The following is a 24448-nucleotide window of genomic DNA, read 5'->3' on the forward strand; positions in this document are numbered from 1 at the left end:
TCGGTGCCCTGTTACTCCACACCTGTTAGATATTTCAGTTCCCATTATTTCTGAGTTCCCTGGTGGTAACACTCACTCCATGTGAAATTTACTTCCATATCATGTTAAATTATATTATTATATTTATTTGTTGATAATATTATCATCAATCATTCTTGTGTACATAAAAAATTTGATTTCTATCTGATTATTTTGATTGTGTAATATTAATTCGTTTCTGTGGGTTAACTCCTTTTTCCCTCAACGCAGTAAACACATAAATATCACTAAGAATAATATTTTTGAGCAACATAATTCAATCATGTTAAAATTTTTGGCATGCTTTATAAAAATAGGAAAATCATTTATTATATAATTCATATTCAATTTTGTAAATAGCGTGTACTTATTTCTAATTATTGTATTCTTTGGATATGAAAGGAAACTCCAATAGACAACCGCTTAGTTGAATTTTTCTTCTAAAAATTTCAATGCATATTCATAGACAACGAGCATAATCGCTCCACCGGGGCCCAATCGTAATACTTTTGGCAGTAATCCTTTATACAAGGCTGCAAACCTAAAAAAGAAAACAAATTAGATAATAATTTATCAAATCTAACAATTTCTATGTAACCACTATAAATCATCATTATTAGCCTGGATTAATCCACTGTTGGATGAATGCCTCTCCAGGCTGTCAATTCTTCTCAATGTCTAATTAAAGACATACTCACAGACCCAACCAGATTCAACGATCTTCGTGAGCAATCATCGACTTTAAATAGCAATTATACGGAATGATTCAGCCACCAACTTGATCGTGTTGAAGCTTGATTTGATTGGATCATAATAATATTATGTACGCTCAGTTGCTAATGTTAACAATAATAAGTTAAACAAAAAATATCTATTGGTCAGCTTGGTGGCAACACTAAACAGTCTTCTCTCATTATGTTGTTACTTAAAATGCCGATTGGAGATGACAGTTAGTCGAGTAATGAGTTGCTGATTGTATTTACTAGGACATTATTTTTGTTTTCTTTTATTATTGTCTGTTAAAATAATGAATAAATTCAGGCACCCTTCATTTCATTATGTGATTGTCAAAATTGTGTCATGTCAAACGCAAGACAGCACATGTTACATGTGGCCACACTTGGAAGCTCAAGGTTAATTTGAATATTTTCGTACGTTCTCGGTAATCTTCGACACGATCGTGCCCAAAAAATAGGAATTGCTTGGTTTTGGAGGGTTTATGAATAATTTATTTGAGTTTTATGGGTCTTAATTAAAGAGATATATAGCCGTATTCATACAGTTTCGAACCGCGCTCAACGCAGTTAGTGGTTTATCGGCCGAATAAGAAAACTATAAAAAATGTATACGTCACGAAGATGCGAACAGGAATGCGCACCAAACTTAAAATGGCGGCGATCTGCGCGAACTGTCAGTGTCACTTTAATATATGTCTAAAATGAGTTCATCACAACAAGCGTTTAGTAGGTTTAGTTCATCTTGATTGAAGTTAACTGCCGTCGTCGTTGGGCTAGAGATGGATTCATGATGGTAAAAATGCTAAAATTGTAAAAATGTATACAGATATCGAGGATCGATGGAAATGTCAATATTGTCAATGAGCCCGCGAAGCTGTATTGCCATATTATGGAAATGTTTACTGGGTGTAGTTTATCCTTTTGTGCATTGAAGTATAAAATAAATATGATATTATAACAAATAAATTATTTAAAGTTCATGATAATTATTCATTTATAATTATTAAATTTATATGGTACCGTTTGCACATTTTTACACCTATTCACAATTTCAAAATTTTAAATTAATTATCGGGGAATCAAAATTTAAAAGTTGGTAACATTAGTCACGGCATGACGCGTATTACGTCAGCAACGTGATATCGCTATTCAACGGTCTCTATTTAGGTTTAAGCATGCAAATTTGCATTAAATAGCTTGAATGCAGTTTGCTGTTTTATGCATACGCCAGATAGACTATAATAAAAGGAGTAATATAAACTTTTGTTTTATAATTTACAACACTTGATGGTGATTCCAGATCATTTTTAGTAAGGTTAAATTGGAGAACACCAGATAAAATTTATGTACACCATTATAATGTATCAACAAAATAAAAATTTAGCGCACGGATAAAGTGATTTGCATCAAACCGCTGTAATTATATTATAGTCATCCATTGATATTTTTTAGATGTTTTGTTTTATCTTTAGAATGTCCTGTGTTTCTGGAGAAAAGCTTACGCTGCAGATATTTGAATTTGAACTGAGACATAATCTTTGGTCAACCAGCAACCCTTGTATTCAGGATTTTCCCCTAATTATATCGATATTTCTGTTATCTTTTAGGTAGTTAAAGTCAGGAGATTCGTTTTTCTACTTTATTTATATCTATATATTTTACTAAATGGCTTAATATATCATTAACAATAGGTACTTGCCTAGTAAGTGTAAATTATAATGTATCCAGCTTAAATAATATGACCATATTCGATATGTACGCAATTATTGAAAAACTAACTGCTGCGTAAAAAGATTTTTTTTAAAGTGAGGTTAGTAATATTATTCACCTTGTTCTGCTTAGATTTTATTTTTTATTGAAAATTTGCAGTATTTTCTGTGGACTATACCTTTTTACTACTATAACAAAATTAATACCGTACTATAAAATACATAGTGTAATTAAATAAATATTTATTATTATGTACTAATAATTAGTACGATGATAGTACCGTTGGCAGCACAGAGATGGCGCTGATGGATGATAGATCATTTTGTTGCACTGCGCATGCGTGAGATCGCGTTACGAGTCAGCTTCATGTATCATTGCAGCGGTTAGAATGCATTAGTTTATTTAACATTAGTCTTAGTATCCCTTTTTTTAAGCATAATTTTTATATAATGGCATAGAAGAAGACTTTTATTAACTTCCTTCGTCGTAACTGTCAAAAAATTTTAATTTTAATCTGTGTTAGAATCGTATTAAAGATTATTCGTACCCTTCTTCCTTGTAAACAATTCCGATGGACCGTATAACTCCACGATATTTGACTTCCCCGGCCACTGGCTGCGGACCTTGGATCCTGCTCTTTGCTACATCAAATGGAATGTTCAAGACGGATGCGAGAGTACCAGACACAAAACCAATTGCGACCTTGCGGAAGAACTCTTTTACATGATCCTGAAGATGAAATAAAAAATATTATAATATACTTATATCAAATTCTGAAGTGGATATCGATGTCAATTATTTTAATTAATGATAGGATATGGAAACAGATTTTGAGAGTAGTTAATTTGTTGGCCATTTCTAGAGGCATGCCCAGCGGGGGTGCTAGGGGTGCGAAACACTTGTTTACAGCTTACTAAGTGCTTACATAATTTTAAAGCAACAGCTTAAAAAAAACATGATCAGACTCCGGCTAATATCTTCGTAACCTATTTTTCAGCATCAATTTCATATATTTGGACTCCATCAATATATACTTTGAAGATTTTCTCCAACATTTCTCGTTACAATTCAAAATCCATAAAATTGCTATAAGGTTTACTTACATCATATTCAGGAAGATAACCCTTAACACTATGGTAAAATCCAAAGTATATCATGTTAAAAGATCCATTCCGAGCAATTGTTGCCGTTATCCCCTTGTTCAGGCCATTAAAACCAAGTCCTTGGGTTCGCACAATCTCTTTTGTCACCATCCATGTGCTGGGCATCTGGGCGGCCAATGTTTTGTTTGATTGCAATGTCACTTTGACAACTTCAAATGGATTGACGAATATGGCTTCTGTCACTCCAGCACCAAATCCGGCCAATGAAAATGTCTGGAAAAATAATCAATTTATTATAAGCAAGAGTATTTCATTTCGCAGTAAATATTTAAAAATAATTACAAATGATATGTAATCAATTCTTTCAATTAAATGCTTGCGTTATCATCGGTTGATCGCACCATAAGGTCTATAGGAATTAAGTCTTGCAGCACATGCCATGTAAAGGTCGTTGGTGTCGCGACAAAGGTCAATATTGTAGATTATAAAAAAATTGCGGTGTCATACCGTAAATGTTAAGATCTCTCCACTTATATCAGGCATGTCCAACTCGTCGATTGCGGGATAGATCATGTTCAATCGCACCACAGGCCTATAGGAAATGAGTCGTGACAATGTAAAACTCGTTTACATTCAGTTGTAATATAATATTATTTCATTGAGATTTAAAGAGGAACCATTAACCATTCCTATTATTTTTTTTTTAATTAGTTTACGTGGAAATAGTTTTCTAACTAATCACGAATTAGCCCACGTGACCTCACGACCTGTCGCTGGTGTAAGAAAAAGAGAAAATGTGATTCCCCGCTGAATACTAATAAACTGAAATGTAGTTCCTATTACTGTTGCGTAGTAGGCTTTTTGCAATGAGTGCCCAAAAGATGTCCAAAACTTATCATTTCCACGACGAATGGGATATTGAGTATTTTTTTGTAGTGGTAAAATACAAGTGTTGTTTAATTTTTAACTGTAGGTATAGCCAAATATAATACATTACATGTATTATATTTGGCTATACAAATTTTGTTCAAGTTGAAGATTACTATGGGAGAGTTCGGTAGTCTACTTGAAGTTGGACATGCCTGGTATATTGTATCTATGTAAATAAACAAATTAATAATGTTATCCTCAATCATTTTGATAAGATAACCGAATAATTTTTTCAGTTGTTGAAATGTTGATAATACCACATTTACAACATTTGACTAGAAACAATAAATTTATATAATAAATACTCTTCAACGTGAAAGAGCATTCAAGAGTAGAAGAAAATAAAAATAAAATTTTTAAGATAGGTACCAAGTGTCGACCTTGAGGTACTCCATTATAAACTAAAATTAAACAGTAGTTGTATCCTTTTGTCAGTGAAATATTTAATATTATACAGAAGCATTCAGTATAACATTTGGATGGCAATGTTTGTCTTCTATTGATTGCCTGGAATAGGATTGAATTCAAAGTAAAGAGTAATATGTCATAATTGACCAATTTCGTTCAATTGAACATAATAAATTCAGCGTTTCCCAAACTTGCATACACACAACTAAAATATTTCTGTATAGTAAATAGATCTGTGGAGAAAATTTCCAATGTATTTTTACAGTACAATAATGTTAATTGATTTCACTTGCATGAAATTCAGTAAAAAAATTCTACAATTAAATTATAATTATATTTGGTGGCACTTCACTAAAATCATTGTTAAAATCATTTATCATTTTTAGACAATATGTCTTTGGATAATATTATCAATAAACAAGTTATTGTGAACAATGATTATGACGTATACGTACTGGACTCATTGAACTGCGACCATATACATATTTTGTAAAGCAAGAATATAAGATATATTAGACAGTTTTAGAAGACATTCTAGTCATTTGAATGACTTTATTAAATTATTAATCATTGTGGAAATAATACTTTCCATATGCAAGACATTTTACTTGACAGTGGTTAAAAAATGATTCCAGCATAATAGCGCTTGTACACATGTATGGATTTACTGACTACAATAGCGTGTATATTAAACTATCACGACAATAACTGTTTACACACAAAAGTGGTGACTGTCTCGCCAATCTCATTCTTCAAAGGTTTGTGAATGCGTTTGTTGTCGTTGTGTAGTGCTATTTGAGAGGTTCGAACAGGTTGTGAAAATTAGTTAACGTCACAAGTACGCAGATATCATGCAAGATTTTTGAGGTATTTTTCCACTGATGATTTGAAAGAAAAATCTCTATCATATCTTAGCATAATAGTGCCTGTACACGCGCATGGATTTACTGGCACCAATAGTGTAAATTAATATATCGCGATAATAACTGTTTAACGTAATAATGCTGACTGTCTCGCCAATGTCGCGATCTCATTCTCAAGCGTAAGCGAGACACATTGTTGTTATTGTACGGTTGTGAAGATTGGTAAACGTCTCTGTGCGGTTGTAGTTCATATTTTTTCCGGCAGGTTCATCACTGTCGTTCTACTGCGCATGCGCATACGTCATGCAAGTTACGACTATCGTGTGAAAATTCAGAAGCTGCTTCTTTGATCCATGCATGCAGCCTTGCACCTTGCACAATTTACACGTGCATTTTATTGTTATATAACACGTACTGTTAGCAGTAAATCCGTGCACGTATAAACGGGACATAAAGCTCACATTTGTTTTTCATTAAATAAATTAAAACAATGTTGAATATTCTTTTGTCGTTTTGGTGTGATTACTATTTTTGTATGACCAACTATTATCAGAATTTGTATGAAAATATTAAGGCCATGCATTAGTTGAGGCACGGTCTAAAAAGATCGTTGCTAGGCGATGCGCGGACTGCGGGTCGCGGGTGCAAATGACACCTGTCAAACGAAATATTATTTTTCATATAAATCCAACATACGTTCATTTTATGTTCTGTTTATTGTTCTATTAGTAACAATAATAATATATTCATTGACATGTTTTCTTTTTAAAGTAAATGGGTAACGTTTTTAGTCATCTTTACACGATTTTAGAATTAATTGACCCGTCGCCATCACGCAGCAAAGTGACGTGCTTCTCGCTCGAGATTCTCTCAGTGAATGGCAGCGAGTCCAAAATTTCGTCGCGCCTACAGTTGGAAATTATTTGGCGTTTCACTGATGCGTCACCTTAAGTATGTTAAGGCTCTATTTGTATAAAGTATAGAAGAAGGTTTTTATTCAAGAACTTTGGTAAAATCTTTTAATTTACTTACCATTCCATAGCATATAAAATTTATTATCTCCCTTATTTATGGAGAAACAAATATGTCTAACTCTAAACAAACTATGTACTTACTTACATATTATTATATTAAAATCTTTTTTTTAAATATATTATTATCTTATCACAGAGATGTTTTGTTTGAATAAATGCATTTTTATAACATGAGGCTGTTGGTTTCCATGTCGGTGACATACATATTCCGCTATTTTGAGATAATTGCAAAAACTATCATTTTATGATATTTATCGACGAATTTTGGTGTCACATTCCTTCCCTTCAGATAATTTTACGCTACTGCAAATAAAGAGGTTTACTTCAAAATAATTTTATAGTCACCAATGGAGTGGGTGTGGAAGATCCAAACATGAACAGCTTCTTGTACTGCTCGAAGCAGAAAAATTTGACAGCCCTCTTCGGCGTCTCGGCTAAGATGGGCGGCAGGATACCCTTCCAGAAGGAGAAGAGACCCTCGTGCCGGTACATCTTTTTCATGCAATCACCGATACCTGTATAGTAATGGGGATCAGCACGATTCGCCACCATGTTTGTCTGGATCTGAAGTCTCGTTTTGATCAAATCCAGTGGATGCATTATGCAAACTTCCACGAAGCCTGCGCTCCCCCCTGCACCTATCTGCATGGCAGCCTGCTTCATAATATTTTGAAAATCGCCCATTTTCTGGAAAAAAAATAATCAAAAAATACACAACTTGCTGGGCAAGGGTCCTGATCGATAAGTTACCGATTCAAGTACCGTCATTACAGACAGTTCCAAATTCTGTCAATAATTAATGCCTTCTACCTTATCTAATTTAAATTCTGGTTATAATATCACTAACTTTGATTCATGGATGCCATCAAGATCTTTAAAAATTTTAATTTTTACATTTCGTACTCGTTAATATTTTTTTAATTGAGATTTAAGAATGTAGCATTCTTCTTTGATAATAAACAACTTAGAATAGCCACAATTTCTTAAATCTGATAAGTCTGCAATAAATTAGGTTGAAACATTTTTAGAAATGAAAAAAATCATTATACCTATATCTGTGATGGAGCACAATATGGACATTTTCAGTGTGGAAGTATTTTAATATATATTTTTACAGGGAATGGTTAGCATTGCGAACCTATGGATAATATAGGTACATGTTTTAAAAACAACAATAATATGTAAACTTGGTAGTGTGGAATTCGAGCCCATGACCCACAGATTTAGAGGCAGGCTATATATTTAAATATTACATAATGTATTTTTTTTTATTTAAAAAAAAGTAGTTGCTAAAATAAAATATTTTCTAAGTGCCACCTTTTGGTCTCGGAACTATACCTATATGTATTTTGTTTTAATTGGTTTATGATTTATGGAACTTACCTACCTACCTATGGCTACGATTGGTAGGCAATTTTAGAAGGTCGAAATAATATTGCAGAATTGAATGGAAAAAAAACGAAATGGTAAAATGGGTACTCACAACTGTTATTGTAATAATATATTAAATTAATTTATTATAATATTCGTAACAATGACAGGGATATAAATCGCGTTGCCGTCGACACTGACTGAAATTTAAATTGAAGTAAAAATGAAGTGTAGGGATCAGCTGTTATCAATATAAAAAAGTTTATCGTGTAACCGAAGGTCAAATTTTTTACGATTCGTATAAATAAACATTCTTTATGAATGATGAAAAAATCAGTGGGTTTCAATTGCTCTATTTTTATAAAAAAGTGAATTTAGAACAAAACAAATGTGCACATTAAAATAGTGTTACAAGGTTGTCTCCATTCCTTGAGGTTAGCAAAGCACTTAGTCTATGAATCGTGAAAAATTAATGAACGCATTCAAAAATATAAGAAAAGTCTGGGAAAGTGCTGAAATTTGTTCTGCCCCGTCGATAATAAAGATTTATATGGTAGTTCGTAAAATTGCCGCATAACATCAATGTTGCAGTGAAAGTTGTGGAAAAGTCAGAAAATAACCAAGGATAATATCTTAAAATTCGATGACAACAGTTAGTCATTTTGCGAAATGGGTCAATATGCCAAAAGGTTTACAAAATTACACAGAAAAAACGTAATGTGGAAGAATGTCAACGGAATACCTCTTATTGATGACAGTGTCACTTGTCAGTGACGTGCGGGAGCGACAGACGACAGCTGTATTGTGAATGTGAATTATCAGTTTCCAAAATGGCAGAAGTTTCGATGCGATATTCGTCGCGAACTCGATAGAGTCCAATGAATATCAATGATTCAAAAATGTGTCGAAAGGGCGGAACTTTAGAATAACCATGGTGTATTTCTAGCAATCGAGATGGGATCCCAAACGTTAGAAATCCTCAGGCAAGGAGTTTGGGCTTCGATAACGGGAGGGTGGTTCTACGATCCGCACCAAAATGTTTTTTGCAATACGGCCCACCTCTACATTTGGCTGTTCCTACTGTGTTTGCCATTCACCTTTTACCTGGTAAGTCCACCGTCGAACCGACAGTTTCGATTTTATTTTGATTTCATTTTATCCGCGACATAAAGTTAGGTTAGAAACTATGGTGATGTCATGACATTTAGTGCAGTTATTAGGGTCAAAGTACTTTTTATTTGTCGTTATCGGTGTCTCGCTGTGTTTATTCCTGACGCTGCTTCAAATCATTGCCCATATACTACAGAAATTAGGTCTAAATTTTCATTTGACCTACTATGTATTTTTGCAATCCAACTTCACATGTGTTTGTATCAGTTCAATGTTATTTGTTTTGTTAGAAGTCAATTAAGTCTTACTATAATAATATTAATGGAGTTTTTATCATTTCAAATACAAAATTGGAGAGATATAGCAAATGCTATATCTCTCCAATTTTGTTATATATTATCTATATAGACATGCTGTCAATTTTTTCACAAATTCATCAATTATACATTATACCACTATTATTTGTACAATATTGGTGCACGGATATCAAATAAATTTATATTGATGAACATGTTCATCAAATAATCCAATGTCTGCCAAACTGTGTGCCGCTAGAGATTCCTGTTGTCTCACGAAAGAAGAAGTGTGTGAATCTGTTGTATTGTGTATTATTTAAAAGAGTCATCTCTCGTAAATTTTTGTTAGAAGTGTAGAAGACATTAGCTTGATTATGAAATCTACGAGTAGGTCATCAATCATTCTGTAAGATACAACGATACACACCTGACATTAACAGTGTAAGAAAATTGGGTACACATCGGTTATGGGGAAGCCAGCGGCAAACACATTTTTAAAATAGCCGATATAATGGATTATGACAAATAGCGCGGTTCCCGCCTGGCTTCCCCATAACGGACTTGTACCGAAAATTGAATATAAGTACTCATATTAGCTATGTATACATATTATGATCATTTTCATCTTCCACTTCACTTCAACTTTTTAATTCTGGTTTTAACACCAAGTAGTTTCGCGCATGCTTTATAGCGCCTGTACACGTGCATGGATTTTCTTGCACCAAATAGTGTGTATTTTAAACCATCGCAATAATAACTGTTTACTGTCCGACAAGAAGATCTAGACGATAACCGGAAGTCGCTGTAGTCGAAGTGCGATTAACTAAATAGGAGAGGCTTGTTAGTTCACAGTTTTAACACGTGGACAACTCGTCGATAACCGGAAGTTGTTGCAGTCAAAGTGCGGTTAAAAGTAGGAGGGGCTCATTTTTTACACGTTGACAAAAAGATCTTGTTCGACAGTACACGTGAAAATGTTGACTGTCTCGCCAATCTCATTTTAGAGTAAGCAAGACACGATGTTTTATAGTACTAGTTGACAGGTCGTGAAAATCAGTTGACCTCAAAATGAGTGCGCGGTGTAGTTGGTTTTTTACTAGCAGGTTCGCTAAAATTCTTCTACTGCGCAGGTGCAAATATCACAAAGTCCAATTGTCACGTGAAAATTCAGAAGCCTCTGAACTAATTAAAAAATCCATGAATGCAAACTTGCACGATTGCGTGTGTTTACAATGAGAAAGATTATACGTGCATGATTCAAATCAATATGACGATTCTTGGCATGTGGCACATGTCAAAACTAGTGCAGGTCAACAAAAATTAATCACAATACAGTACTCTCTCAGTAATCCGCCACCCCAAAAACCAGACAAGTGTCAAATTAGTGAAAGCGGCGGATTATAGTGCATACATACAAAATATGTTAAAATTTAAAACAGGTAGGTAAGTATTTCAAAAAAATATTTTTTTTGAGAAATTTGTACTAGCAAATTATGATTTTATTTAAAACAAAATCAAGTATTTACTAAATTATACCTACATATTTATAAACTAAGTTTAGTAACTAAATATTAAACAGTAAATCACTTGACACAACCAGTTGTTTAGTGAAGCAGATATCGTCGGTGTTTTGTAAAAAGGGCGAATTAACCAAAATGCTACTTTACAGGAGGAGGGTTTTTAACTTTTAAAATTTATTTGTTTTTTACCTGTAGATGATTATAAATATTTAACAAGTTTATAATAAAGCTTAGAAAGAATACTGTCATTATAATAGGTATTATCATATAATATTTTAAAAGGCCTAATATGTCACATTTGCTTTTTATTTCGTAATTTTAATTAATTTATTTTTAGTCGATTATCGTTTTTAAGTACTTTCCTTTGGAGATAAAAATTCGCCGTTTTTACACAACAAAGCTAGTGGGGTACATATCGTCACCGTTCAGGCAAAAGTCACCAACCCTAAAAACATAGTTTTGAGATATCGCAATTTGAAAGTTTGAAAATGCAGGAAAAATCAGATTTTAATGTTTTCAAGGTTTTATCTACATTAAATTATTTTCTTATGTCTTCTTAATAATTTCTTTAAGGTACTTTTACTTTTTGATGCTAATTAAAACATCTGGAAGGTTTTGAAGGAGGCAAGGTAGCTCAAATTATGGTTTGGTGACTTTTGCTTGTTAATAATCTGAACAATGTTAGCCAAAATAAGCATCAATAAAACTCACCATCCATAGTATAGTGACTTTTGCTTGTATATTTATAACGAAGGATTTTTTTTTTATAGAGTCAATAATGTCTATTCACCTATAATGACTTTTGCTTGTTAAGATTTTATCGAAAGTCATTTAGTGAAAAACAAATAATTCGGATTTAAGCAAAATTTTACTAACTAATGTACCGAGGTGAGTTTTGCATCTTAAAGAACATAATTTTACGCTTCGGGTGACATACTCAACTCAAAACTGCCATTTTCAGGGTTGGTGACTTTTGCCTGAACGGTGACGATATTGTATTTTCATTAAAATCTCGATTTCGCCAAAATGGTTGATTCGCCCTTTTTACAAAACACCGACGATATTCTTGAATGGCTTAGGATTCCTGGCTTTCCCCATGACCAAAAGCTTCATTTTGTGTGTCCCGGTTGCATTGGAGCATGGCATAATTATTGTGATGCGGTCCTTGGGCACTTTCCTCCCTGGTACATTACTTTCTTCGCGATGAACGTACGTTTTACGAAGGAGAAGTTTCCAAAATAAACCCGTCTCATCTGCGTTGTATACTTGTACGCGGCGTACTACTGAATTTGACAATCAAATACCGGCGAATTATAGAGCTTGATTTTGTGCTTTCAACTAATAAAAATAACGGCGGATTATAGTAGTTGTTGGATAATCGAGCGGCAGATTACTGAGAGTTGATATATTAGTATTTTGTAGTTGTGATCTTTGTCGTCACAACTACAAAATAAAAGAAAGGTTTCTAAAATTAGAATTAGAATAGAGTAAATTGTAAAATTAAAGAGAGCATGAGACATAAGCAAACAAGGAAGGGCCATGGATTACCTGATCTTTTCAAGCTGAACAATAATTACTTCTGCAACCTCGCAACTGACAACTGTAAAATTTAATTAGAAAACAAGGAATTTACACGGCTGAAGGCATGTGCAATCTATGGTTAAAGATGTAAATAATAATGTCCTGGGCGCCACACAATCTTGAGGCCGTGAAAGATTATAATTATTTATCAGTGTGGAATAAAGTGGGATCAATAAATAAAAGAGCAATTTATATACTTGACAGAAACTATATTATCGTCAAAGCAAGAGATTAGAAATACATTAAAAGGTTATTAAGCGGCTCGATCATGCGCGGCTCCCTAATTAGGTCAATTAGTCAATGACCTCCCAAAATAAATACCTTACAATCGACAGAATAATATTAATAATATCTACAATGTCATATATAATAATAATCGGTGGATTTGAAATTATAAGGCGTACGCTTGTTTTTGTTTTGTATTCTCGATAGGCGAGAATTCCCCGCCAATTGCCGGACAATTCAATTCTTGACCCAAAATTAATATTTTTATAAAATTTTCTCTCTCATTTCTCATACATTAGACAGAGAAAGATAAATTCAATATTCGACGCTTTGAGTTCCAAAGATCCGTGCATTAGAGGCCTCTCGCCCATTGTCCGAGTGTGAAACAAAACATATTTTCAGCTAATTTTGCGAAACAGAATGATAAAGTCGACTGAATTATGGAGTCCCATGCTTCTGCCACGCCGAAAATTATTGTATACCTACTGTATTTTGTTCTGACAGTTGACAAGTTTCGGCGAATGTCTTTTGGTTTTTTTAAACGTATTTAAATAGTTTTTGGTGTAGTTATTATACGAATTTACACACTAAGTTTGGTTTTTAGTGATTTATTACATTTTCGTGAAGTTTTGTGGAATTCACGACGGTTTATTTGTTTGAACTGACACAAAATGTCTAATTCAGTGGATTATATTTTAAACGAAATAAAGAATGGGACATTTAACTATGATAAACGTCTACAAGCGAAGATATTAGGCAGGTACATGCCGGATATGAAAATAATTCAAACAACAAAAGAGAAAAGCAAAGATGTTAACAGATATTTCAACAAGAAAAGCTATCATTTTTGTGAATGGATATGTGGTTGCAATGAAAGGAATTTATTTTTTTGTTTTCATTGTTTAATTTTTGATTGCAAAAATGAAAAGCAATGGACAGAATTTGGTGTTGGTGATCTAAAACATCTTAAAGAAAAAATAAAAAAGCATAGCAAGTCAACAGCACACATAAATAATTCTATGAGTTTTGTTTTATTAGGAACAACAGACATCCGAATTCAGTTAGATAGTGCATACCGCAGATCGATTGCTGATCACAATGAAACTGTCGATAAAAATCGTTTAATTTTAACAAAAATTTTAAAGTGTATTCAATTTTGCGGATCGTTTGAGCTGGCCTTACGAGGCCATGATGAGTCTAAAGAGTCTGATAATCCTGGTATATTTCGTGGATTAATAAATTTCATGCAGGAAATAGATATTGTTATGAAGGAGCATTTAGAAAGGTCAACTTCATTCAAAGGAATTTCGAAGACTATCCAAAACGAATTGCTAGATTCAATATTAAAAGTCACTCAAGAAGAAATTAGATGTGACATAAAAAAATCTAATTACGTAGCTATTCAAGTTGACGAAACGACAGACAGCTCTACAAAAACGCAAATGGTTTTCGTTGTTAGATATTTAAAAGACAATATAGTATGTGAAAGATTTTGGAAGTTTGTAAATCCAGAGGTGTGCACGGCAACAGGATTAACAGAAGAAATTTTAAAAGAGCTGAGAATCTTGGAAATTCATCCTCGACAGCTAATAGCGCAAAGCTACGACGGAGCGGCAATAATGAGTGGAAAAACTGGAGGAGTTCAGACGAGAGTCCGCGAAACTTTTCCACTAGCACAGTACATCCATTGTTATGCTCACCAATTTAATTTAGTTATGCAAAAAGCATCCACCATAACCACTGGTCTGAAAGTTTTTTTTGCCACCGTCCAATCATTTTCTGTCTTTTTTTCGAGATCACCAAAAAGAACGAAAATATTAGATGAATTCGTCAAAGTGCGTCTACCGAAAGCAGCTCCAACTAGATGGTGCTTCAATGCTAAATGTGTGGAGACAGTTTTTTTGTACCGAGAAGACATTTTACAGTGCTTAAATTCAATACTGGACAGAGAAAATGACACCAATACCCTAAGTCAAGCCCAAAACTTAATAAATAATTTGGAAAAAAACACTTTTATTTATTGGTTAACTTTTTTTCACAAAATAATGCCTCATTGTCAAATTTTATTTAAACAAATGCAAAAAAGAAACTTAGACGCTATTAAGATAAAAACATACATCGATAATTTTAAAAAATATATTTCCGAAATCAGAAATGAAGCTAGCACTAATCCGAATTCCAGCTGTGCAACGGGTGACCATAAAAAGAGACGGATAGATGACAATAGCAACGCAGTAGCAATTGAAGTCTGTGATACAATTATAGTGGAAATAGAAGCACGATTCACATCCAACGATCATCTCATTATATCCGATTTGTTCAATAAAGAAAATTACGCTGATTTTAAAAATAATTTTCCCACAAGTCAAGTAAATTTGGTAAAACAGTTAGAAGAAATAAACATAACCAAGTTAAAAAATGAATTATTGGTGTTTTATCAACGAGATGATTTGCATGGCGCTAATAGTGCAGTTTCTCTTCTACATTTTTTACTCAGCAATAATTTCAATGAAACATTTTCCGAGTCGATCAAAGTTCTCCAATTTATTTGCGTCATACCAATGACAACAGTTGAAAGTGAAAGATGTTTTTCCACTCTCAAAAGAATAAAAACCTTTCTACGCAATACGATGGGCCAAGATAGACTGACCGCTCTTGCAATGCTCAGTATTGAAAAAAAATATGTGGGAAAAATAGACAATTTTTATAATCGTGTGATTGATGATTTTTCAAAAAGTAAAGAAAGAAAAGTGGACTTAATTTACAAAAAATTATAACGCGTTGTGTGCAATTTCGGTTAACGATGGGTTGGCGTTATGAAAAATGGACATTTTTTGAAGGGTAAGTAGGTACCCACCTATAACAATTTCTAGCACTTATTATATAATGTATTAAAAGTCAATTTGCAATACGTCTTTTAAGTATACAACGAAAAGGCAAATTGAAATAATATATTCAAAATTGACCTACCAGTTTTTCGGGCCTAAGGCCGCCAATGGGCTCGATATTGAAATCGGAAATACTATAATAAATACAAGCAGCTAAGTTTGAAAAGAAACATTGGAAGAGTAGTGAATCAAATAATAATAGTTTTAACATACCAAACTGGAACGATAAGAGGCTTCAAGCACTGCGGCTGCAATCGTGCTCCGTTAAGTGACGTCCATTATAAATGTTGGGTAAAACACAAGCGGAGCACGACTATACTAGACGACAGTCAGAATCAAAAAGCCTTGTTGCTGCCTTCGCACCTTGCGACCTCCGTTGCGGCCGGAAATTCCATCAGTGACATCTGTTAAATCGCGTACGCTCCATCAACGTGACCATAGATCATCGTCGGGGTTGCCAGAGGTATGAAAGTTAGTTATGTTCATTTTGAACATAACAGAGTGTACTGTATTATAATGAATTTGCACTCGCTGGGATTGTGATGAAGTAGGGTTACCTGTAAAACTGGAAAAATTGTTAATAATAAATGTGGCAATTGTATGGTATTTATATAAGTTATGCTAAGATATTATGATGGAGATTTTTCTTTCAAATCATCAGTAGAAAAATACTTTAAAAACCCGTATATAATGACTATTATTATCTCTTTAATATCCTAACAGGAAATAATAAGACAGATATGCAAGCTGGACAAACTACAATGATATTAATCTCAACTACTCTGTTGTGATGACTGATGACACATCTGGTCAATGACATTGTAGCAATCACTATATTTATTGTACAATATCTCCATATACGTTGATTCATCTTAAAGGATTTCGTTTGCTTTGATATTTTAAATGTATACCTAATTCTGACTAGGTATATTTTTTAATTTCGGAAATCTTTTGTATTTAAGAATATTACAGATGTGTTAACTTATGTAGTTAATTGCACACTTCTTAAAACTTGGTATTCATATTAGATAAAACAATACCTATATTCAGTAAGTATTATATCAGGGACAAAAATTCTATACGAATCATGGGTATAAAAAATTATTGATTATGACAATTTGATCTACTTGCTTAATTTGGGAATGTGTTTTTGTTTCAGTATTTCCCGCCGTCCATTGTGGGCTGGTGCGTATACTGCGTGCTGGTCAGCATCCTGTTTGGCTCCATCAAGTTGCTCAACTTGGCCCTTCACCACATGTACGACACTTCCGAGTGCATCATCGTTCCTCCCGATAACACCGCGCCCCCCGAGAAGCGCCGCATGCAAAAGAAAAATAGGTATTTTATCAATATCATCTATGCTCTATGCCTTATGGCAGGCCTGGGCAAACTATTTGGTTGAAGGGCCACATTAGGAACATAAAACAAACGGCGGCGGCCGCAAGTAACAAACTATTTTTAGACATACATTATTTATTATCATGAAAAAGGAATTTCAACATAATAAAATAAAATAATAAATCAACATTCTTTAAATTTCAGGTGTTATTTTTATAGCACGATGACTGTGCGGCTTAAACGTCTGCCTATAGCGCCGTGGGTCCCAGGTTCGAATCCTGGGTCTGGCAAGTACACATATTGTTTTTCAATTTATGTTGTCAGTGAGTCAGAGTATGGACCTAATAGGTTGAGCAAGTGTGGCTGACATCCATTTCTCATAAAAACAAAATCTGTTAACACAAACCTGCACTCTGTAGAGGCCCATATGATCCTGTTAGTGTACGTCCTGAGTGGCAGCGTTGAGCGTTTTGCGCAACTCAAACGTATAAATGTATAACCAAAAAAAGACATTGTCTACGAACATTTTCACACACGGTTATACGTTTAAGTTGCGCAAAATGCTCAACGCTGCGCCGAACGCTGGCACTGAGGCCTCACAATTAGGATCGGACATGGTCGGAAAAAATTTTGTAGCTTAGATTCTTAAAACTGCTTGTAAATATTCATCGGTGATGCTCGATCGCAAAGAGTTTTTATTGATATTTATAATTAAAAATGTTTGTTCACATACATACATAGGTTAATCCTAAAATAATCAACATTTTTCGAGCAAAATTTTTAAGTTGATCGAATTTGTCCGAATTAAGAGTGCTGTAAAATTTGCAGATTTCTTCTCGGCGGTGCAATTCATGTATATTCAAAAAATAAAAAAAAACTCAGGCCCCACAAAAATAATCGGCGGGCCGTAGTTTGCCCAGGCCTTTCAGCTTGATTGCAGCATCAACTTGCAATGATTGTGAGAGATATATTAAGTTATTCATTCGCCTGGCAACACTAGCCACATGTTCTTTTGTCTGCCTCCTTATCCATTGGTATTTTTCGGTGTAATGTCCAACATGCATCATTCCATGACATAATGGGTTGGTGTGTAAAATTCCCACCTCCGCTCCCGTTATGTATATGCAGCCACGTCATACGCGACCGGCTAACATAACCCTTACGTGTGCCAGATCAAAGAATTTAAGCCCTCATTTTGTCCCGAGCAGAGCCGCACGGGACTGGTGATGCAACCTTGCACCGAAGTGCGAATGCATGATGTTAATTTATATGCAACTATCAGAGTGACTTTAATTTGAAGAGTCGCAAGGGGAGTCGAGAGTGTCCCGCCCCCCGTACGCTCTGGCGAATTTAGTAAAGGCCGCAGAATTGGCCTCGGTTGCCACCATGTCCGCGTGTCCTATTGGGCCCGAATGGGGTCGGACCCGGGCAAACAACTCCGCTCGTTCGGGGCCCATAAGTGGACAGTCCCACAGGACGTGCTCTGCGTCCTGCTGGTCATCTCCACATGAGCAACCCGACCCATGTCCTGCCAAACCAAACCCCTGCAGTTTGGCCGCAAAGTTTCCATGGCCAGTCATGAATTGACTAGTCCAGTGGGTCGGCACCAGTCTCCTCGTCATGTGTCTCACCGAGACATCTGGAAAGTATAGAAAAGTCTGGCGGCCCTTAGAGGAGGCCACCCGTCTCGCCTGCCATGCCGCATATGCGGTCTTGTAGACCAGCTCAGATACAGTCTTTCTGTAGCTCACGCCCTCCACTCTCGATGGCGCTGTCAGAGTGACACCGGCGAGAGTTGTATTGATCCTCCTCATAAGGAGAGTGATCGATCCTCTAATTTGAACGTGCAAGTCGAGGGGAAAGACCCCCGCAAGGACCGCCAGGGCATCCGAAGATGTGGTCCTATAGGCCTTAGTAAGGCCAATCAGAGCAGCCCTTTGTCCGCTAAGCAGAGCCCTCTTCACAATTGTCAGCGAGGCTTTGGTATGCCACACACTGGAGGCATAGCCAGCGATGCCCATGAATATAGCCTCGTAGGCGATTCTCAGGGCCCGAGGCTTTAGGCCCCAATTGTTGCCCGCCAGGCGAGCAACCTTCTGATAGGTTGAGTTGGCCTTAGCCACAATTACTTTAGCATGCTTCAAAAAGGTCTGCTTCTCGTTCAGAACGACCCCCAAGTAGGTCACCTCTCGAGAAAACCTTATAGCAGAGTCGCCGAAGCGCACTGCGGGTGATCGCCTATTTATGTTTATCCTTGAGCTGCCCTTGAGGAGGATAGCTTCCGTTTTGCCAGGTGCAAATGCAAGCTTATTAAGCTTACCCCAGTTAAGGATTCTCGATAATGCGTCCTTAGCTACGCGCTCGAGTGTCGGACGGCTCGACGAGCCAACTAGTAAAAGAAGGTCGTCAGCGTACGCGACGAGCGCGCAGCCCGGTGGCAGAGGTAACGTCAAAACATTGTCAAAAAGTATATTCCATAGCAAGGGGCCAAGCACGGACCCTGCGGACACCCCATGGTGGTCTCCCTGTAAATCAATTCAGTGCTCGAGTCGTATATAACTTCCCTTTTATTAAAATAGCTTTGCACTAGGGCAAAGAGGTCCCCCGGGATCTGTCGGAGCCGAAGCTTAGATAGAATTAATGGCCACCATGCGGTGTCGAAGGCACCGGCTATGTCCAAAAAGAAGCCTGCCACAATGACTCCTTCTGAGTCCTCAACAAATTTCTGTGCAAATCTGATGGCGTCCTCAGTAGACTTGCCGGGTCTGAAGCCAAATTTCCTATCCGAGATAGGGTAGATCCTCTCAAGGTGGTCCTCCAGCCTTCTGCTGATTAACCGCTCCAATATCTTACTCAGCACTGGCAGAAGAGTGATTGGACGGTACGCCTTTGGGTCATGCGATGGTCGTGTGCTCATCTTAGGTATAATCCTAAGGAGACCCTTCTTCCAACAGTCCGGGAAGATGCCCCTGCTCATGCAGTCAGCATACAGCCCGACTATCTCATGAGGTGCTCGAAGCCACGCCCTTCTGGCAATCACATTGCTGATCCCATCAGGTCCAGGGGCTTTGCCCACCCTGAGGCCATCAAAAATTAATCCCACCTCCGACTGGGTAAGCTCAGGAGAATGCCGAGTCTCCAACGGCAAGATTGCAGATAGTCTTAGTTGACAGGTTCTGTCATCTTCATGTGCCGTAGGTATGTCCTGTGGAATTAGAGCTTCCAGCAGTATGGATGCAGACTCTGCGCTGTCCATCGCAAAGGTGCCATCAGGGCGCCGCATAGCCGCCATGACTTTACCAGGCCTTGAGCCCAGCTTTATCACGCGGAAAGGCGGTCCCCACAGATTATAGCCCCCCCTTTCAGACACAAAATCCCGCCAGTGCTTTTTCTTGGCTTTATTTAACTATATTTTGAATTTTGCCCTTGCGGATTTATAAGCAATCTCCGTAGGTTCGTCATTTCTGGGTAAGTCGTTCTGAGATCTTCTAGCTCTTTGCAATTTTCTTTGGGCAAGTCTCATGGTCCTTCTCAAAGACGTCAATTTTGGTATCCACCATGGCGCAAGGTTGGGTGGCCTCAGAGAGGTTCTACCCAGCGTGGACTCCGCAGTTTGAGTAATGAACGCAGTCAAGTCATTGGCTCTTTGGTGGAGATCGTCAGCCGACATGGCAGAGGCCAGTCCACCAATTTTGACATCAAAAGCATCCCAATTGACACCGCTCGTCCGAAAACGCCTGGGAAGCAGTACGCTCTCGGTTTGGCTCAATGGGGCCGCATCTCCCACAACTCTGAACAAAAATGTGATCAGACGGTGATCGCTAGCCACCGCGTCCATGTGGACCTGCCAGTCCACGGCGCGTCTGGCAACGCCACAGGATGTCAGAGTGACATCAATATGTGACTCACCATTTCTGGTGGAGAAAGTGGCCGGCCCGTTATGGTCATTTAGCACCGTCAAATCAAAGGCGGCCAAGAGCTCCTCGAGTGGCTCAGGACTGTCCATGTTACGTCGGGGCCCAGAGCAAGGACTGGACGTTAACATCCGCCCCAACAATTATCTGCTTGCCTCTGCAAGCATATAAGATTTTCTCCAGTTGTTTTGTGCAATACAGGGTAAAAGAACTGTACTGAAAATACGCAGATATAACTACAATGGAGAGCCCCCTGTTATTAGCAATCTCCGCCACCGCGAAGAGCTCATTGGATAGATGCGAGAGATGCAACACAGTCAGTGCGGTGTCAATTACAAATATGCAAGCTAGAGATTTCGTGGTAGCTTGTATGATACGGCCACCGCTTAGGCCCCGATTGGGTCCAAAGGCGTATGGGTCTTGTATCATAATTATGTCCATATTCTGATCCCGAGCAACCTCAAGCAGCTCGGCAGATGTGGCTCGACCTCTGCCTACATTGATCTGAGTGAAGGAGATCATTGCGGACAGTAATCAGTGCGGCTTCTTTCCTCCTCATTTAGCGTGTAGGCGCGCGGGACAGTCGGGATCGGTGGCCGAGTGGCCGTTCGGCTTCTTGTAGCGCGTGCACGCAGGGCACTTGCCCGGTTCGTCAGCGGTGGGGCAGTCTGCTCTGTCATACCCTTCTCTAGTGCAGTGGCCGCACGTTGTAACCTTAGCGTTGCAACCCTTCACCATGTGTCCGTATAAGTGGCACTTTGCACACTTGACAACTCCGCAAAAGTCACGCACAGGGAACGAATTCCACCCCATGAAAAGTCTGCCATCATCTGCAAAGCTCTCGAGCCTTTCCCGGGATCGACATTATCATATGACAACGTTCGGTCTTCGGTCCCGCCTTGTGGCTCAGTTTGGTTCCAGCGTAACCCTCAGATGCAAGGCCAGACGCCTCCTGGGTATTGTTTATGATTGCCTCCTTGAGCTGCTCTTCTGTCGTCTCAATGGGTACATTAAAAATTATGACGCGGGGAAGCTTTCTCCCCGCGACTTGGGCCTTTAAGCCGGCTTCAGTCAGCCCAGGGGCAGCCATGAGCCGCTTAGCCTCGTCGTCACTTTTGGGATGCATGATGATCCCGCCTCCCCGGATCTTGCGTACCCCGGTGATGTGCACTCCCAAAGTTTCAGGCACAATAGTTTTCATGACCGCTTCCTTTGTGGCAGTCGATTCTTGGCCCTCCTTAGTCGGATAAAACATCACCCCCGGCCTGGCGACAGTTTTCGGAGGAACTGGTGGCCATTCGGAGACTCTAGTTGGTTGAGCCTCTCTATGGGTTATGTCACTCCAGAGAGCCCTGGGAGGAGCATTAGGAGGAGCCTGGATGATGGCTCTCGTTAAGGAGGCACGATCCTTCACAATTGCCTTGTGCGCCTCCAGCTCTATCGCCATGGCCCACGTTTCAGTGATTGCCATCTCAAGCTCCTCGCCTACTGCGTTCACGGTTGCTCTGGCAATACGACTGTCCTTCTCGAGGGTGGCAAGCGCCCTCTTGATGACAATCGTCGCCCTGGACGCACTCTCCTGAGACTCAGAGAGAATACTCAAAGCCACAGGACTGATCTCCTCGCAAGATGCTGAAGCCGAACCAGCCCTTGACTTAACGCCCTTGCCCTTTGAAGTGGAAGCGCTCTGCTTGTCTTTCTCTTTTTCTTTATCAGGCCTTTTATCCTTGACCTTGGGGGCCTGCTTTGGGTCACCAATACCCTCAGCCACGTCCGACTTCCGCTTCCTAGTGGACATTCCTTCCACTTGCATGGGGTCACCTTTGTGGTTGACCATGGCGCTAGGTAACACTCGTCACACGTCACTCACTCAACCACAATTTATCGCACAATAAATATTATTGTTACAATAATTACGTAACTATTATTAAACGAATTAAAAGTCACAATTCCCGGGAAAGTCCAAGGGGAAAACAAACAAAAGTTTCACAAATTGTATTCCAAGGGCAGGCAAAGGTATTAGTGAAGAAACGGGATCAAAAACTTGTGAATAGCAGGGTCAAAATTGAAGATAACGAAAGCGAAATAATAGCGATGCAAAAACACGTCCGCACGGCTCGACAGTTCAGTCTCAACCGACATAATGGGTTGTGGTTTCACAGTAGTTGTGAAATTGTACTAAAACAACTTGATTATTTTGCTCCGTAGGATTGATGAAGCCGCAGATTTTGAGCTGCAAGTCCTGAGCAGCGGTCGCCTGGCGATGTCGCAGCAGAGCGATAACGAATCCGTCACGTCAAGGGATTACCACAAGCCGACCAATAGCACAATAGGCATGTCAATTCTTTCTCAATCTACTACCGTTTGATTACTATCATTTCAGTTTTTGTTCGCTCTGGACATATTACATATCGTCACCTGAATACTACAACTGGATAACTATGATTTGGTCATTGCTGCGAAAATAAAATTTAAACTTTACTTGATTAACATAAATCTGGGATATAATTATTATGTAAAATAAAAATGGAAAATTGTGCTTGTCTAATTGGGAACAATTAAATAATGTTCAATTGTTTGAAAAAGTATTGAAGAAATGATATTATTTTATTTATTTAATGCATTTATGGTTTTAAAGTTATCTAATATTTTCAAACACAAAATTAATACAGTTCCCATTAACTACTGATTTACCTAGTTTCATCATTTTGTAGAGAAGGAAATTTAGAATCATATTCAATAGCTATCTCAAAAACAGTGATAATCATATTGAGGTGACGATATGCTTTCTCTATCTACACACCCTTTCAGTCATATACTGTGTAGTGTCGTTTCAAAGTTATACTGGTACATAATATCCCAGGAAGAACTTTGCAAGACCTTGGCTGTGAATAGCGTGCAGAGTATGCAGGATTTATAGTTTGAAAATTTTAAATATTATATCGGCCAAGCCTAGGTGGAAAGATAATCATCTCTCACCGTATAGTGCTGAAAACTTACTAAATGTAAATAGCCTTCATGGTAACCGAGGCTGCAATAACCGCTCCGCTCAATTGAATGTCTAACAGACTTGGGTAACTCTCCCCTTTCAACCGACATACGGGGACTCTCCTGGATAATGTGATTGGCATCCAGCCACATAAGCATGTGCGGGATTGTATTAGACCGAGCTAACAATTTGGCGGCGAAACCACCATCTGAAATCTGTCTATCCATCTGGAGTCAGTCTGGTCCAGTTGACTATCGATGTACTAGGGTCATGTTAAATCTTCATCACTTTCTATGTCGAGGAAACATTCTCCTTGTCTTATTGTGTCCAATTGTCAGAAGATTAAACCAGATGTTAGATTAATTGTGATGAAACAAGTCGAAATCGGTAATGGAATTATTAATTTTTATCAT

At 37.5% G+C, this 24448-nt stretch overlaps 2 protein-coding genes across 4 annotated transcripts in view; one reads left to right on the forward strand and one right to left on the reverse strand.

Annotated features, from left to right (window-relative positions):
* Nucleotides 1-299: 299 nt before the first annotated feature.
* Nucleotides 300-8980, reverse strand: LOC147070949 (mitochondrial 2-oxodicarboxylate carrier). Of its 3 annotated transcripts, none has more exons than XM_085949060.1 (5): nucleotides 8917-8980; nucleotides 7149-7490; nucleotides 3569-3841; nucleotides 3013-3194; nucleotides 300-559 (listed from the first exon to the last, which is right to left on the reverse strand). In XM_085949060.1, exons 2-5 carry the CDS (start codon nucleotides 7485-7487, stop codon nucleotides 442-444), a joined length of 912 nt encoding a protein of 303 aa, XP_085805186.1. In that variant the 5' UTR covers nucleotides 7488-7490; nucleotides 8917-8980; the 3' UTR covers nucleotides 300-441. The 3 variants fall into 3 exon arrangements, with proteins under 3 accessions (XP_085805186.1, XP_085805185.1, XP_085805187.1); XM_085949059.1 differs by lacking the exon at nucleotides 8917-8980 and adding an exon at nucleotides 8287-8386; XM_085949061.1 differs by lacking the exon at nucleotides 8917-8980 and adding an exon at nucleotides 8187-8296.
* Nucleotides 8756-24448, forward strand: part of pcx (pecanex) — a 39101-nt gene continuing 23408 nt past the window's right edge. Inside the window, exons 1-3 of the mRNA XM_085949051.1 lie at nucleotides 8756-9281; nucleotides 16954-17132; nucleotides 23255-23379. Of these exons, the coding sequence (XP_085805177.1) occupies nucleotides 9129-9281; nucleotides 16954-17132; nucleotides 23255-23379 (457 nt within the window). The 5' untranslated portion in view covers nucleotides 8756-9128. The remainder of the gene's footprint in view (nucleotides 9282-16953; nucleotides 17133-23254; nucleotides 23380-24448) is intronic.

Source organism: Rhyacophila brunnea, unplaced genomic scaffold (assembly GCF_057557595.1).
Source record: "Rhyacophila brunnea isolate RB1 unplaced genomic scaffold, BYU_Rbru_1.0 scaffold_21, whole genome shotgun sequence".
Taxonomy (NCBI): domain Eukaryota; kingdom Metazoa; phylum Arthropoda; class Insecta; order Trichoptera; family Rhyacophilidae; genus Rhyacophila; species Rhyacophila brunnea.